The 17,542-nt window shown below is 34.0% G+C and overlaps 2 protein-coding genes across 4 annotated transcripts; both read right to left on the reverse strand.

Moving 5' to 3' along the window:
• Positions 1-4,908: 4,908 nt before the first annotated feature.
• Positions 4,909-9,534, reverse strand: LOC126695238 (uncharacterized). 3 transcript variants are annotated; one of them, XM_050391911.1, is made up of 8 exons: positions 9,407-9,534; positions 7,718-8,981; positions 7,086-7,271; positions 6,859-6,960; positions 6,350-6,502; positions 5,945-6,124; positions 5,357-5,454; positions 4,909-5,253 (listed from the first exon to the last, which is right to left on the reverse strand). In XM_050391911.1, exons 2-8 carry the CDS (start codon positions 8,957-8,959, stop codon positions 5,106-5,108), a joined length of 2,109 nt encoding a protein of 702 aa, XP_050247868.1. In that variant the 5' UTR covers positions 8,960-8,981; positions 9,407-9,534; the 3' UTR covers positions 4,909-5,105. The 3 variants fall into 3 exon arrangements, with proteins under 3 accessions (XP_050247868.1, XP_050247869.1, XP_050247867.1); XM_050391912.1 differs by having other exon boundaries at positions 7,718-8,109; positions 8,200-9,528; XM_050391910.1 differs by having other exon boundaries at positions 7,718-9,528.
• Positions 9,535-10,800: 1,266 nt separating this feature from the next.
• LOC126695239 (tRNase Z TRZ2, chloroplastic) lies at positions 10,801-15,721 on the reverse strand. Its single transcript, XM_050391913.1, has 8 exons — positions 15,158-15,721; positions 14,395-14,557; positions 14,237-14,307; positions 13,563-13,658; positions 13,367-13,480; positions 12,486-12,554; positions 12,001-12,075; positions 10,801-11,105 (listed from the first exon to the last, which is right to left on the reverse strand). Exons 1-8 carry the CDS (start codon positions 15,578-15,580, stop codon positions 11,016-11,018), a joined length of 1,101 nt encoding a protein of 366 aa, XP_050247870.1. The 5' UTR covers positions 15,581-15,721; the 3' UTR covers positions 10,801-11,015.
• Positions 15,722-17,542: the final 1,821 nt, after the last annotated feature.

Below are 17,542 nucleotides of genomic sequence, written 5' to 3' on the forward strand. Positions count from 1 at the left end.
AATGAAAAATGCTGTCAAAACATTAATTGCTTTTTTTTTTTTCTCATAAAAATTTTCTTTAAATGGATTATTAACCAATGCTTTAAAGGTATTCGTTAGCATTTCTTTATATATATAAGGGAAATGCTAACGAGTGCCCTTAGGGTATTGATTAAGAATCCAGTTAAAGAAAGTTTTTATAGCAAAAGAAAAAAAATTAATTAATATTTTGACAACTTTTTCAATTTCCCATAAAAGTGATGTCAAAACTTTCCTAAAATGGATTGTTAACAAGTGCCCTAAGGGCACTCGTTAGCATGACCCTATATATAAATATGTGTGTGTGTGTTTGGAGTGCATTATATTATTGATATTAATGTGCTTTAACTCCATTTTGTCGAAATATGTGTTAAATGCTCATGTTTATATATTTTTGTAATGATGAAATGCATGTTGAAAGTCTGTAGTTCTGCATGAAAGTTTTTGGCAAGATACAATAGCATGAAATTGAAAATTAAGTTTATATATTAAGTACATAGAAATGTTGTTTTTAGTGAGATTATGGTTGAGTAGAGACTGTTAAAAATGATATCGCACTACTTGTTTCATGAGAGATAATTATGAGTCGTAATAAATTTTTGATCTCGTGATTTGTAAGAAATTATGTGTGTGGTAAGGTTAACAACTACTATCGTAGTGATAATAAGTTTGAATAACCTAGAAAGATTTGAAATAGCAGAGATTGTTTTGCAACCAAATTAAAGTGCTGCATAGACTTCTCGCTAAGCACTTATGAAAACTTATACAATGTCTTGTTACGAGCTTTTGAATACCGCTTATTTCTGAAAATTAAAAACCAAAAAAACTTTAACAAAATAATTTTTAAATGTATGAATAGTGCCATGGGACCTAGTTTTAAAGTTATATTTATTGAATTCCGTACTTGCGGGTCTCGCGAACAGTGCATGGGACCCACAAAAATGAAACACAAACGTGCAACGCCAGGGGAAAAACACTATCCAAATACTAAATGAGCATTTGGATTTAGATTATAAGTGCTGCATTTGCGGCTTGCTTCTTTTTTTTTCTTTTTTTTTTTCTTTTTTTTAAGGACCAACGCCTCTTGCACGATTCATGGGACATAAACAGTGCAAACAAGCAAATGAACAATAATTTTTTGCGTGAACAGTAACCGAAATTTTTTTTTATTGTTTTTAGTTTTCAGTTTTCAAATTTCAGCAAAATAAGCAGTATCTAAACACACCATAAATGTAAGTATGTCTTAAACCATCGCAACTTGAAAACCTTAAGAAATGGAAAGGAAAATTCTGTGTATTTTGGTTGTACACACTATGTTTTCTTTAAGATAATAAGAAATTGACCGAAATGTGTATAATCTATATATCTATATATATAATAATATATGAAACTGAGAGAAACTCAAATTAGAATTCTAATTTTGCGTCATATGTGCTAAATTATTTATTCTTAAAGAGTTTTATTTCTTAATTTTAGAATCAAATGTGAGACTGCATCATAAATATTCATTCAAATGAGTTATTAAGTACAAAAACCAAAGAGTTTAGAATAAATGAATTGTAAAAATAAAATAAAAAAAGATGCTTCACAATAATTTTTTTTTAAATGGACAATTTATATTTTATACCTAATAATATTCTTACAGAATTTTTTAAAGAGTTAACAAAATATAAAAATGACTATCAATAGTATTTAAATTATATATAGGAATTTTATTATGCATCTTTTTGTATATCTTTTAGTATATCTATGTATATGCATAGAGTTACAAGTTAATACATTATAATTTTGCCTTACGAAGTTTATGGGCAGTAAGTTACACGTTTTTGCAACACTAATTGAAATTATGCTTTTTGTCCCGATTGAAATAAAATAAAATAAAATAAAGTAATTATATTTAGGGTAAATTGCAAAGTACACCCCTAACGTTTGGGAGTGATTGGATTTTACATCCCAACGTTTCGAAACTTTGATTTTACACCCCAACGTTTGGTTCCGTTAGCAAATCACACCCCCGGTTAGTTTTTGCTGTTAATTGCCAAGTCATTTTGCTGACGTGTTTTTTTTTTTTTTTTTTTTTTGCCAAATAAGCTCAAAATGACACAGTTGCAATAGAAACGATGTGATGACTTGGCAACTGCTAAATGGCACCGTTTTGCCCCAAGAGAAAACAACAAAATCAGCTAGGCATTTCCCCACCAAACAGAAAATCTCAAAACAAAATACCCAGATTTTCAAAATGCCCAAATATTCAAAATATGTAAAAATTTAAAGAGATAGAGAGAGATGGTTACAGCTTTGCACAATTTCTTAATCAAAGCCATGGGCTTTCACTTCAAACCCCTCTGAAACCTACAAAATTTCACACACAAAATTAATAAAACAATTCTAAAACAAATAAAAATGAAAGATGAAATATATGAAAAAAAAAAAAAAAAAAAACCTTCTGCAAGCTTTGGCAGTGAAGAGCTTGACGAGGTCGTCGGTGGACATGTCCAGAAGCGCATCCAAGTCGACGCCTCTAAATCTAAACTTCTTGAACATCCTCTTCTTTGGGGGCTGCCCAGCCACCGCCACATCAGCTTCCACATCCGCCTGAAACCAAAAACCCCATTGATTAAAAACAAGCACAGACTAACATACAGAGACAGAGACAGAGAGGAGGAGGAGACGGTTACAGCTTTTTACATATTTTGAATATTTGGGCATTTTGAAAATCTGGGTATTTTGTTTTGAGATTTTCTTTTTGGTGGGGAAACGCCTAGCAGATTTTGTTTGTTTTCTCCTTGGGTAGAACGGTGCCGTTTAGCATATGCCAAGTCATCACATCATTTCCATTGCAACTGTGTCATTTTGAGCTTATTTGGCAAAAAAAAAAAAAAAACACGTTAGCAAGATGACTTGGTAATTAACAGCAAAAACTAACTAGGGGTGTGATTTGCTAACGGAACCAAACGTTGGGGTGTAAAATCAAAGTTTCGAAACGTTGGGGTGTAAAATCCAATCACCCCCAAACATTAGGGGTGTACTTTGCAATTTACCCTTATATTTATTTTTGGGGCTTGCTTTCGTAATCATTATAGTTGAGCATGAATTCGCAGCAACCAAAAAATAAATGAACATTAAAATACAAAACAACTTTAAGAAAAATTAGACCCTTAAGTTTGTTGCTTACTCTATACTCTATACAAAATGCGTAAATGCGTTTATGTGTGGCGATTATGATTGTGTAACAAGAATGATTAGAATTTTTAGTTTGCACAATTTTTAAGAAAATTAATGAAGTGTTTTTTTTTTTTTTTTTGGAGATATACTAAAAAAAATCTATTTTGACATATACAAAATTACTTTATCTATTTTAACACATTATTTTACAATACACCCTATATCATATCTTTTATTTTTTACCGCTTTATTTAAATATTCTTTCTCTCTTTTTGGTTCCCAAGTCCCGGTCATATATAAAAGAGAGAGAGAGAGAGAGAGAGAGAGAGAGAGAGAAATGCCCAACAGTCACAGAACTAACAAAAGAGAGAAAAAGTAGGAATAAAAAACATACAAAATATTAATAGCACACTTACTTGTACACTACTATTATTAGAACGTTATTGTAGTAAATACTAAATAAATTTGTCATTTTACACCTCTCATGAAGGTGATTTTTTTTTTTTTTTTTGTATTTGGTGTGCTAAATACTAAAAATTTAGCATTTAACACCTTATGCTATTTGGAACAGTACTATTCACCCATGCTATAAGTTTTAGAATTTGAAACCTGTGATGTGGAAGCTTTTTTTGGTGTTTGGTATGCCAAATGTCAAATATTTGGCATTTGACACACCTATGCTAGTGCTAAGCACCACTGATATAACTCAAATCTTATTTTTGTTGGATGTTCAGGTACAAGTAAAAAAATGTGAGAAGTTGATCCTGTCTAATAAATACGGCTGAGAGTAATGCAATATAGACCTCCCCAATAAAAGCAATTGATCTACTTTGGATGTGGCCTAAATCTTAAATCCTAATGCAGAACTTGTTTTTGAGCAGATAAGCCAACGATCCTAGTCTTGCAGCATTTGAGTTAATGAACGAACCTATTGCCTAAGGTGCCCCTCTAGATAACAATGAAAACTACTATAAAGCCTGTTCTGATGCCATGTACACTTCAAGTGCTGATGTGATCCACTCAAACCGCCTGGGGCAACCTAAATCGTGTTGTCATTGACCTGCATTACTACAACCTCCATTCGGGGGAGGAAAAATAAACCATCTACAATTAGCAAGTCTACAGAACTCAGCAGTCAGCACTTTGAACACTTCCAATGTACCACCTCATTTTTGTTGGTGAGTCCAATTTACTTGTTTTACGCATTACTTTTCTTTTTTTTTTTTTTTTTTTTTTTTTTCAGTCCCCTTAGAATCTTTATTTTAAATTCATCCTAAAGTAGCTTAAAACTGAATCTTTGTCTTAAACTCACACGATAAGCCTTGTGTCAATAGCTTGAAAATGCGTCATCTGCATCATGGTGGGTAATTTTTAGGATAATCACCGCAATACTTGAGTCCTCATTAAGTTTTTTCAAACACAATCGAAGTGCAAGGATAACAATTGTGTCTACTCATAACCAATGCCCAAAGCAGAAAAAATAGATACAGATACCCACAAAAAAAAAAAAAAAAAAAACCCAAAACAAGTGTCGATATCATGGATGTTCAATTCCTACATATTGAACCCACACCCCCAAGATAATGCTCTTGTCACTGAGCTAATCTCTATCAGAACAAGAGTATAGGGTACAGTACTTGAACAATACTCCTTTATTCAGTAAGGTTAAAAGATTTTTTTTTTTTTTTTTTTTTTTTGGGAGAGAGAGAGAGAGAGAGCGCAGCATTATTGAGGAAAAAGTTATATACATACAGAAAATTGGTACAAGAAAATCTTATACAATCAAAAACAAGAGAAGTGAGAATGGATTACTAAGTGAATTGTTCCACAAATTATATAGACATTTACACATGTACACAATTTTTTCCGTCTCAGTTTCAACCGGCTACTCTCCTAGTTTTGGGGTCTGAGAGTATCGGCTGCTACTTTCTGTTTTGGAGTTCTTCTAGCCATTTCCACACTGTTACCAAACCAGTCTCATCGCCTGTGAAAAAGAGTCCGAGTCCAGAGGGACCTATTTGGATTGCTTTAACTTCTTGTTTTGCAAATAATCTGCCCCTGTCAGTGAATCTATAACAGTAATAATAAATAATTAGTCACGGCTAGCAAGTAAAGAAGAAAAGCTCATTCATAAAAAAGAGATTTAGATCATTAAAAAGGGAAGTGTACTTACGATGGCAGTTCATATAGTTGGACAGAGTTGTCATTATAAGAGCAAAACAAGATATGCTTATTATCTGCAAGAGTCATCCCAGAAAGTGCTAGAACACCCTGTCACATGGAAAATATTGTACCATCAAGTTATAGTTAACCTTAGAATAGTGCTAATCCATATAACTTGTATAGATCTAAAAGTAATGTACAACAGGATTTCTACAAAATCTATGCAAAGATTTGATGAAAGTGTTCAAAAGCTAAGACCATGATATCATCTACATTGCACTGCAAAATGAGCTTCAAATTACCACACACAGAACTTCAGACATAATATCAGGGCCGTTAATGTAATACTAACTTTCAGTTGGGAATAGAACCAAATATACACACATTCCTTGATATCAACATGGCAAAGATGGTATGTAGCATAATCCTTAACTATTTACTACTTCCAAGTTCACTAGGACTAAGGCAGCCTAATATGTGTAGTACACTTCAACCACCATCAGAAACCAATATCAACAAGAAAAAAAGGGTCAAGAAAAATAACAAATGAATAAAAGCAAAAATACAGAGAAAGGATTGCAGTGGTTCAATAACTTACATGTTCTTCAGCACGTGTATATACTACTTCCAAGTTGCCTTCTTTACCAAGAGCCCAGACCTTTATTGTGCGGTCCAACGAAGAAGACAACAAATAATTATTGCAACAGATAAGAGCCGTCACTATATCAGTATGCCCACTCAGTGTCTCAATACATTGAAAAGTTTCATTGTCCCAAACCTGGCAAGAAGTGTAATAAAAGGAACAGTCAAGCAACAGAAATAAAAGGTCAGCACTAAGTTCACTCAATTAGAAATGAATTCAATAACTATGCTTGCAGAATGCAGAAATAATCAAAGTTGTTTAGTTTCCATCAAGCACACAGGAGAAATAAAATAGAGTACCATCAATCAATACTAACAAAATAGATAACAACAGGTAACAATCTTATAGGCACAAACTTACCCTTATTGTATGGTCCTTGGAACTTGAGTACAGTCTCTTGTTGTTGCATCCAACAACTAAAGATAACACTGCACCTGTGTGGCCTTTAAGAGATGCAACCAGATGGAAAGCGGGATTGTCATAACTGCCTTTCCACGCCTTAATAACACCATCCTGTGATTAGAAGTAACAATTAATTCATTTTAGGTCGTCATAATATGAATATGAACGTGACTAAGAACAATGGTGTTAAAAGCATGTAAACAATAGACACCATTGCAATCCTGTATGATTCTAAGGACAACAACATAATAGATAAAACACCGAACCCAGAAAATTCTAGAGACATCTCCAAGCATCATCAGGGATTTCAACAGAAATATGAAATTACATTACAACAAGAGAGAAGCTCTTGCTCAAACTTACTAAATAGAAATAAAAATAAAAACAAAAAATTTAGTTAAAACCAATGAAAGAATTAAAGTTGGCTGAAAATTTTGAGGAAGCAATAATGTTACCAAAATAGTTACCTGGCCCCCAGCAAACAGTACATCATCAGTTGTTTCCAAGGCATAGACTTGGCCAACAGGTCCATCAAGATTGTATTCCACACCAGACTCAGTATTCCATGCCTGCAACATATCAACGTACCAAATTGGGCAGGAAGTTGAGTAAACTAATATTAATGGCAACACAACAGTGGCAACAACAAAAGGAAAAGAAAACAAAAATAAAATGTACTCAGCTTAGAGCTTACCTTAACAACATTTGTCATGCCAACAAAGACCCATATGCCCCTACAAATAAGGGATCCAACCTCTGTACCAAGGTCATTGACACGAACACACAGCCCTGTATCACAGTCCCAAACCCGAAATGTTCCATCTCTACTGCCTGAGTAGAGCTTGTTGCTGTTTTCAGGAAGTGCAATCCCCGTGACAGCCTGTTATCAGAAAACTCATGAGTATCGGTTGTCCCAAGTAAGTATCAAATAATATTTATATCTAAGAACTCTGTTTACAGAGATAGAACAAAGGTCTTTATTGTTATAGGTAGACAGACAGCTCTCCGCTTGTTTACTGGCTAAACTTGTTGCTGTGAAAGAGCCGCCCACACTCTTTGTGATCTTTTAATTTTTTTAAGGGTTAGTACTAGTGGGACAAGGAGAAATATTTCCATATCATGAATAAACATGCTTTCCAATGAATTGCTTGTTGCGTTATTACAAAAATCATAATTTCAGAATTCTCTAGTAATATAACCTTGGACATATAAGTTAGATACTGCAGATTATAAGTTAGGAAAGCTTTAAAGCCTTTGATATAGAAGTGAGCAATCAAAGGATAATGTCAATGTAAAACAACAAAGAGAAGAGAAGAGAAGAGGCACCTTGTTGTGGCCTTGGAGGTTTGCCAAGATCCCTAACCCATCTGCGCGAAACCATGAATGCAGGTACTGGCACTGATCCCCTTGTGCACAATTGCCATGAACCCAGAACTGACAAACAGTTTCAAGTGGCTTGCTGGGAGTAACAATTTCATCTTTGGAAGTGCTGTTGTTGTTAGCAACAGTCGGCAATAAATTGTTAGGCTCAACAAAAATTTCCAGGGACCTGCTGGGAGTAATATCTTCCTCTTCAGAAGAGCTGTTGTTGCTGTTGTTGTTAGCAACAGTTGGCAATGAATTGTTAGCCTCAACAAAAGTTCTTAGGGACTTGCTGGGAGTAACATCTTCATCTTCAGAAGAGGGGTTATTAGCAACAGTGGGCAATGAGTTGTTAGGCTCAACAAAAGTTCCCAGGGACTTGCAGGGAGTAACATCTTCATCTTCAGAAGAGGGATTATTAGCAATATTTGGCAATGAATTGTTAGGCTCAACAAAAGTTCCCAGGGACTTGCTGGGAGTAACATCTTCATCTTCAGAAGAGGGGTTATTAGCAACAGTTGGCAATGAATTGTTAGGAACATCGTTTTCCTCCTCAGACTTGGCAGCAACAACATTTTGAAGTTCATCTTCAGACTTGTTATGATCTGGAACTTGGGGCTTCTTTCTAGGGTGTGGACAATCTTCATGATCTGGGACTGGGGACTTGCTCAAAACCAAAGTGTTTTCAGTAACTTCACAGTGAGGCCTCTTTCTAAGGGGGAAGAGGTGTTCAGATTCAGAAGCAACTACTTCTACTTCATCTTCGACAACTGGGTACTTGCTCAAAACCAAAGTCTTGTCGGTAACAACACAGTGAGGCCTCTTTCTAGGGCAGTAGAGCTGTTCAGATTCAGAAGCAACTACTTCTACTACATTTTTGACAATTGGGTACTTGCTCAAAGCCCAAGTGTTGTTGGCAAGTTTCTTTCTAGGGCATGGGTTGTGTTCAGATCCATTACGAACACCTTCTATTTGAATTTGAACACCGCCAGAACCATAGTTTACAGGACTTTTTGCTTCAGTTTCATTCTCACTGACACTGTGAAGGAACCTACACGGGTTCTTGCGGCATCTCCCATTACGCCAAAAGATGCAAACAACACTACCAACACTGTTTCTGTTTCTGTTTGTGTCACTGTTGTTTGGTGTTCCAAGACGATCAAAAACTGAGCATCCCGACCCTCTTCTTGCTATCTTTAACTCCATACCTAGTTGTTGTATCTACTATCTATACATATATAACCAAAAAGAACACACCGATTCACACAACCAATTCACACAGATTCAGATTCAGATTCATTGTTTGAAGTTGCAACTAAATAAACCACCCATATAGATTAAAGATATTAATTAATGAAACCAAACCCTAAATCCTCCTCATTATTTGATTTAGGGTTTGATTTCTTTAATGAATATCAATCAAAATCAATCGGCAATCCACTAATGGGGGGGAAGAAAACCAAAGGCCATGACCATTAGGGTTTGATTTCTCAAGGGGAAAAAATCAGAGGAATGGCGAAGAAAAACCCTAAGGAGTGGGAGATTCGCGGAAATCCAATATAAGTTGGGAATAGGCAAGTATAAAGGAAACCCTAAGCGAAAAACAAAACCCTAGAAATAGCAATAACAATTCCATCGAGAAGCAAAGCAAACCTGAGACTGAGAGAAAGACCGCAGATCAATTTGCCACCGACATTCAGAATAATAATACTAATAGCAAGTTCGTTCAAAAATACAGAGAGAGAGAGAGAGAGAGAGAAATCAAAGAAAGAGTTGCTTTTGTTTTTTTTTAACGCCCCTCTGGACCTATTTATATCTTAAACCATAACGGTCACTATTTTGCCCTACAAAAATTTGCCGTACTTTGTTTTTTGAGTTTACACAATTTTAAATAAAAAAAATATATATATATATATATATTCCTCTATTGATATATCTCTTTTAGATGACCAAATTTAATTTTAAAAATCATTTATTATTATTTTTTAAGTTTAAAATTTATTTAAGATAAATAAGGACAATTTTTTTTAAAAGTGAAAATTTTGATTGAATAAAAATAATACTACAAATTTGCTTTAATTGCGTTTTACCCAATAAAAAACTAGTCTTGTTAAAGCGCGTTTCTAGGATTGGAACTCTAACAGCAATAGAGCCCACCAATCTTCCATTTAATGCTATGGAAATTTGGGATTGTGATACTAGCACCAAATTAACAAAGTTTATTGGAACTTTAATGGCAGTAAGCATAGTTATTAAACCCAGACCAAACGTTGATCCAGTTTATGAGTTGGGTCAATGGTTCAACAAGTGAATCATTGGTCGAACCATAAGATCAAATATAATTTTTTTTAATTTAATATATATAAAATTAAGTTTGAGAAATCATTACCTGAATATGCAAATAAAAATAAAAAAGAAAAAGAATATGCTTAAATTAAACCCTCTATTACAATTCAAAATCAATATTTTATAAACAATAGCATTAGAAATTATATAAAATTCACAAGGAAAATAAACAAATGTCATAAGATTGTAACAAAGTCTTTGCTAAATAAAATCTTGTTACATGTTTTAAAATTATGTATATTAAATAAATAAAAAGTAAAATCTCAAACTTTTGTTTAAATTACCATATTATCGCACATTTAAATAATAAAATAGCCAATAAAGTAAACTTATTAATGTAATTTTACACAATTCACAAACCCAAGTGTCGGGTTAATAAAACCCACTCGAGTCACACAGATTGCTTAAAATTCATCGGGTTACACTAGTTTTGACCAGGTCATTTACTGTTCTGATCCAATTGATCACCAAGCCCAGTCTATGCACTGGGTCATCGAGTCATCAATCTGACCAGCCAGGCTGGGTCGGGCCGGGTTTAATAACACTGGCAGTAAGACAGCTTATAATAAATTCTAATTCATTGAAACATAAGCTTCATCAAGTTTATTTTGATAGCATAACAGGCTTGAGAAGCTTCCCTTAGGTAATAGGCCACTCATTGTCAGTTAGAAAGAACTAATTATTGGCATTAACAAGGCACATTATGAACAGATTCTTGCTAGCAACATGATCATTTCAACAAAGACAAGAATAAGTGACAAAATGATACATCTCAACTAAATCATCAATATATTACAAACTCTCTCTCTCTCTCTCTCTCTCTCTCTCTCTCTCTCTCTCTCTCTCTCTCTCTCTCTCTCTCTCTCTCTCTCTGAATACATTTGATTTGCTACATAAATTGAACCCTGGAATCTAACTAAGAGTACATTGATTTGAATCCTTCTGTAAGAGGAACCACTTTTGCTGACACTTTGGACTGCAACTTTGATACAGCTTGACGAATGTCCTGCAATTGACAGACAGACACTCATAACATGATTTGTGAAGGAGAAGAACTAAGGGTCATCCCTAAGAAATGAAACGCTTCCTGATGTTAATGTATGTGCTGCTCATGCAATTGGGTTTCAAGTTGCCATCTGTATTAAAACCCTTACTCTGCAACATTCTTGTGGGCAGTGGAAGATAATGCCCAAAAAATAGAAATTAATATTTACCCTCAGTGTGTAAACGTTACAAGTAAATCTTAACACAATAATACACTCAGACTCAAAAGAATTATATGGTAAAAGACCATGATCATCAAATGATTCAGGACCATCTAATTTTACCCTATTCCTTTAAGTGGCTAATTTTTTTGTGTAAATAAGTAATCAATGCGATTAAAATTATAACATTAATAGAACTAGTAAAAGATTACATGTCAATTAAGAAAGTAACGGAGTGTATTGACTTCGAATAAAATAGAATGGCAAGAAAGAATACATGTGGTTGACCTTGACAAGTCTATTGAGGATCCTAGTTGATTCCAAAATTTTGATACTAAGGCCTGATTGTTGTTACTATAATTGATGCCATTAAAAGAGCCCCCAAAAGGGACGCAATCCCAGTATGCAGGGAGTATAAAAGGAAGAATCCAAAAAAATAAAAAGTGAAAAAAAGGAAAAAAGATGACAAAAGCATTATCTAAAATTCTATTCTAATGTTTTTCAAAAGAAGGAACTGATTTCAGCACAGACATTCTAATGCCTGAGGCATATTATTGTCAATGTCTTTCTTATAGGCAGGAAACCCATGGTGTTTTACATATTGGAAATTCTACAATTAAATGCTGATAGAGGTATTACATATAGCTATTACTACTGAACACTGAAACAGACAATTTAGTCCAAATAAATAATTACCTCTATACTGTAGCGAGAAGAGAAATGAGTCAAAACAACTGCTTTATTTCGAATCCACTGAGCATGTTCAATGATCTACAGTTTCAAAAGAACACTACCTCAGTAAAAAAAATTAATCCGATAAAAGATTCAGTAGTCATACTTAAATATCAAAAAAAAAAGTTATTTAGACAAAAATGGGGAGAATGAAGAGGAGTTGGTGTTTCAGGTGGACTGGATTCATATCTTAGTTATAGAGCCGCAAAGCTAATCCAAGTCAAACAATGCATTAGGTCATATCACCATCCAATTTTTACTTGGGTCATTCCATAAATTATGCATGCTAATGGAAGTGTAAAAAAAGTTGCTAAGTTTATTTCTTTCTGATCTTTGTTCTCACCAATTAACACCTCACTCTTTCCTTGGCCCCAATATAAGTGACAATAGTTATGAAGATCCAAGGGAAGACAAAATGAAAACAAAATTCCTCTCTAAGCTTGACATACCTCAAATAAATGTGTATGACCATGTTGTCGTGCTTGCTCAATGCTGATCCCTTCATCCAGGAAAGTTGCCTGTTAATAAAGCTTCATCGATCAGATATGATATTTAACTGGAATCTCAATGAATGATGCAAAATCAAGATTATTTTACGTTCCAGAACACTAATTTAAGTCCAGCATCGAATCACTGCAACATAAGATGGAGCATATTCTGATTTGAAAATTTGAAAATTTCCATTTTTTCATATTAGGTGAGACAGAAAATACAGTGTCTAGAAAATGATCACTTAGACTACCACAGATATCAGATACAAAATACTGAACAAGAACATCAAGAGAGCCAGTAGAAACAACTTATTAATAGATGAGTTTGTACACACATGGGATTAAATAAACTGAGGTCCTTTTACCAATGTGTGGTCAGCAATAAGAATGGCAGCCATGCAAAGGCTAGGATCTGACCATTCATTTCAATAGCATATGTAACCATGAAGGAAAATTATATACAACATGTTATAGCACTTTTTAAATACCGAATAGGTAGCATGAAAAGAATTCCGATTTTCAGGAGTACAAAGGCCTATCTTTAGTGATTTAAAGTCCAATTCTACTGAAAAAATAAAGATCAGAAAAGAAATTCATGGCTTATTACACAGTCTGCTGTACAGTAGAATTTCTTGAAGTATTACAGTTTATCATACATCTGGTTTTGGAGTTTTATATTCACAAGTTAACAAATTGTTGCCAACAAAATTTAGAGCATGTAAATTTAGCTTTTAAAAGTCAGTAAGGTTCTGTCCTCTCCACATGAAGACAACATCAAACAGACTTCCTTTATGTAAATGGTAACAAGCGACTTCACAAGGAGTCTATCTACTGCATACCTCAGTTATAAGAACTTTGGCCCTCAATGCATCAGCATTATGTGGATCAAGCATATAATCTGAAGTTGTGTCGCCAGTAAAGGCTACCTCTGGAGACAATATAGTATTTGTAATCTTTAAAAAAACAGAATTCAAGTCAGATATATGTAGATTCAACAGAAGATTAGAGCAAAACTATATTGCAGAAATCACAAACCTCAACACCGGACTTCTTCAATTTCTCAATTTGTCTGCCTTTCATGTTAATGTACTTCATCTTCAGCTTTTTCCTAACTGAGTAGATGACATAACCCTAAACAAAACCAAGTAATAACATATTACACACTGTGAATCCTATGTTGCAAACTCTTGATATGATAGCACATAAGCATCAATAATCATCTATAACAAGGTCTCAACCCAGGTCCAAAGTTCTCTAGCCCTAGCACAGAAATTGAACACAAGGCATGTGTTCAGTGCTGCATAATCTGCTCATAAGTCCAAAAATAGACCTCATTAGGAAGACCAACTATTAAAAATCACAATAGAACAATTTAGAATCATTCAATTTCTTGGCATCTCTTTAGAATAATTTATCCAATCTCAATTAATGCCAAAAACATTAGACCAATATTTGAATCCTAATAGTTCAACATAGTGTTGAAACTAAGAATTTACAAGCCATTTATTGTTGGATCAGCTCTTCTTTGTCTTCTCTACGTCGTTCCAATTTTATCCAATGTCCTGAGGGAACTAGTTAAGCACTTCTTTGAGGAAGTATTGTCTCTGAAACTGAGCTACTTCCACCAGTCTCAGTACTTTTAACTAATACTTTTCCTTTCAGTAAATTATACATAATGATAACATGAAGAACCATTAGATGAAGATCACCTGACTGGGTATGACATGTTGAGTTTTGAATGCTCGGACGACAAGGTTATTCCGCATCTCATATGTTTCTCCTGAAGGCAAACTTGACAAATCAGTTGCAGAAAAAAGTGATACAAACTCTTAACACAAAGACAAACAAGTAAACTAGAGCTGCATACCTACATCCAATGCAACCAAATCAAGGTTCAGTTCTACTTGGCCCATGGACCTGTGAATTTCAAAAAGCTTCTCAACATCATCTTTGATGCAAGGAGGCACAAATACCGTTGGAGGTTTCAAGTTGTATAAACCACGGCTGGCTACATACATTGGCAGCCCACCCTGAGTTGGTAAATACGGGTTATAAGCAAATTGAAGGAAATAACTCTGAGCATAAGGAAAATAAGACCTACCAACAGATGGGAAGTTCAACAAAAACAACAAAGCCATAGTCCCAAATTTTTTTGGGTTGATTATGGATCCTCAAAAGATTAGTCAAGGTTGGCCACATATATTCTTTTCCTCCATTCTATACTCATAACCGTTTTGATCGATTCAACACGTCATTCACTATTATTTCAGTAACTGACAAGTGGTGTAGAAATAAAAAAAAATCAAATTGAACTTGAAAAAACAATCATACTTTTAATCTTTATACTGAAACTCACCATCCACATCAACTTAAATTTGGTTCCAACTTCCAAGACAAGAAAAATTGAACTAATTTCCAACTACATATCAAATGCTAATGTCCACCACCTAAAATGAGATCATGGATTCACCACATACATTAATATTAATATTTATCCTTTATGCTTAAAAACCAATGTTCACAAAGAGACCGAAAGTCAACACTGAACACACTTTTGTTGTTACCACTGCCAAATTATGAACAAATGAGGCAAAACCAAAAGCAAAAGAGGAAATAAAAGGAGGTCATACAATGTGATCAAGATGAGCATGAGTGATAAAGACAAAGCTTTGTTGAATGGCACGTGAGGGGCAGCGGCCGATATCGAAAGCACACTTGAAGTCAGGAATGATAACACAAGTCTCATGGCCACCAACGGAGAGTCCCTCGATTGAAATGCCTTCCAAGTCAAGTCCTTTGCGGAGAACTTCGGCACGTGCTCTGCGGTATTCCTCTTCTTCTTTGATAGCTTGGCTTATAGTCGATATATAGCCCGACCCTTTGAAGGAATTCACAGGACTGACATGGGTTTGGGTTTGTTTTTGGGAAGAGGTGTGGTGTTGATGTGGTTGTGGTGAAGAAGGTAGAGGCTTTGGTGAAATGGGGTTGTGGTGGTGGTGGATTGGGAAAATTAAGGGGGTTTTGAAGGGTAAAAGGGTCAGAGATGTTTGCATTTTTGGGCAGTGAGAGTGAGAGTGAAGCACATCAGAGAGAAAGAGAGAGAAGATGGGTTTTTGAGAGGTTTTTCAGTTTCACTGCCACTGGAGAGGGAGAAGATATTTGGAGGGACACAGTCACACTTACCCACCAGAGATATCTATCTATTTATTCTTTAAGCCATTTGGGCCATTTTTGTTAAAAAAATAAATAAAAAAACGATTACCTTGTTGCACGCGGACTTAGAAACTGAACTATTTTCTTATGCGTGTTTAGAGGTTATTTTATTTTATTTCTTTAAGGTTCTTAATTTTTATTTATTATAATTTGAAGTTACTATATTTTTCAATTTCAAAGTACGCAGGGGTGTGATGAGATTTTTATACAAAAAATTTATTTCACCCATAAATACATAAATCTTTTCACAGTCTTAGATATTTTGTGATGGAAGAACGCAACAACCCTGAATTATGATGTATGAAAATTATGAACTTTGAGAAAAAATAGAAGAGCCTCTAAACATGCACGTGAGCGCGTGCTTAGAGGCTAGTATTCCGTAATTATAATATTATTTTTTTACAATTCTTTTGAGATTTACATGTTTATCTAATAATGTTACTCATTTGCAAAAAGCTAGCTCCAAAAAATGAACACAAAAATAACCTTGAAATGATATGGTCATGTGTAGATTTATTCATTTTTTGCCAAGTGAAATAACTGATAACGAAAAACTACAGAATTTGAACAAAGATTTTGAATATTAATTAAACTTGCAGAAGTTAGATATACTTAACTAATGATTCCTTAAATTATAAATTAAAAAACGAACAAATTATAGCAAATGAGAGATTTATTCAATAACTCATAAATTTTAAACTTTAGTACCACCTTCAAATTTACACACACACACATATATATATATATATATATATATATATTTATATGATTTTACTCATTGGGGTGGGGATATCACTTTTGATGTCGCCTATTGAATCACAACATGAAACTAATACACATGCAAAAAAATCATATAAATCTTTCACATTCAATCTTATAATTTTTTTTTTTTTTACATCAATCTAAAAAATTATTTACGATGTGAAAGCTTTGTAATCAATGTTTTCAACAATACTATACATATAACAACATCAACCCATCACCACCGCACATCCTTGATGCGATAGTCACTCCACAAGTATAAGTGTTTGTGAGGTATGGGGGGTAAGGGCTGGAGTTCAAGTCTCCAAGAGGGAGCTTTCACATACATATACACTTAGATTAGGTTAGAATAGAATTTCTATCTTGTAAAAAAAAAAGAAAAAACAAAAAAAATTGCATAAGATAAAAAATTTAAAACAGAATTATGGGAAGACAAAACTAACCCATAGTTGGTACAAAATTAATTAAAAAAAAAATGACATAAAATGAAATTATTCTCGCACTTCACTTGAAATATGACCATCAACACCCAATGCAACGGACTTTAGCATCAATTAGAACCAATAAATCATTCATCCGAGTAAGTTAATTTTTGTGAACCATAAATATCAATTGGAATGATATTGCCAACAAATACAAATATAATCCCAAAGATATTGAGAATGAGAATTTTATCTTGTACATGAACAAAAAAAAAGTAAAAGAAAGAGGGTGTGTGAGAGAGAGAAAAATGCGTGATACTAGTTGTGAACTGTTGTCTTTGATCACAGCCTCTCCACCAAACCAAATGAAATTATAGCCTCATCACTGAGAAAACCAATGGGGTGTGTGCAACGGAGTGTATGGAATTCCTTCCACGTGTTAAGCAACGTGTCATGTTTTACTTATGTAGAACCTTTGGAGAATTTCTTGTAGAATTTATCAAGTATAATTTTATCGTCCATGTGTATGGCCGTCTAAATAAATTCGTCCATGAAAGACTCCCTTCATCGTATCACTTGGTTATCAACGGATGTGTATGTTCTCATTTCAAATGACTT

Source organism: Quercus robur, chromosome 8 (assembly GCF_932294415.1).
Source record: "Quercus robur chromosome 8, dhQueRobu3.1, whole genome shotgun sequence".
Taxonomy (NCBI): Eukaryota; Viridiplantae; Streptophyta; class Magnoliopsida; order Fagales; family Fagaceae; genus Quercus; species Quercus robur.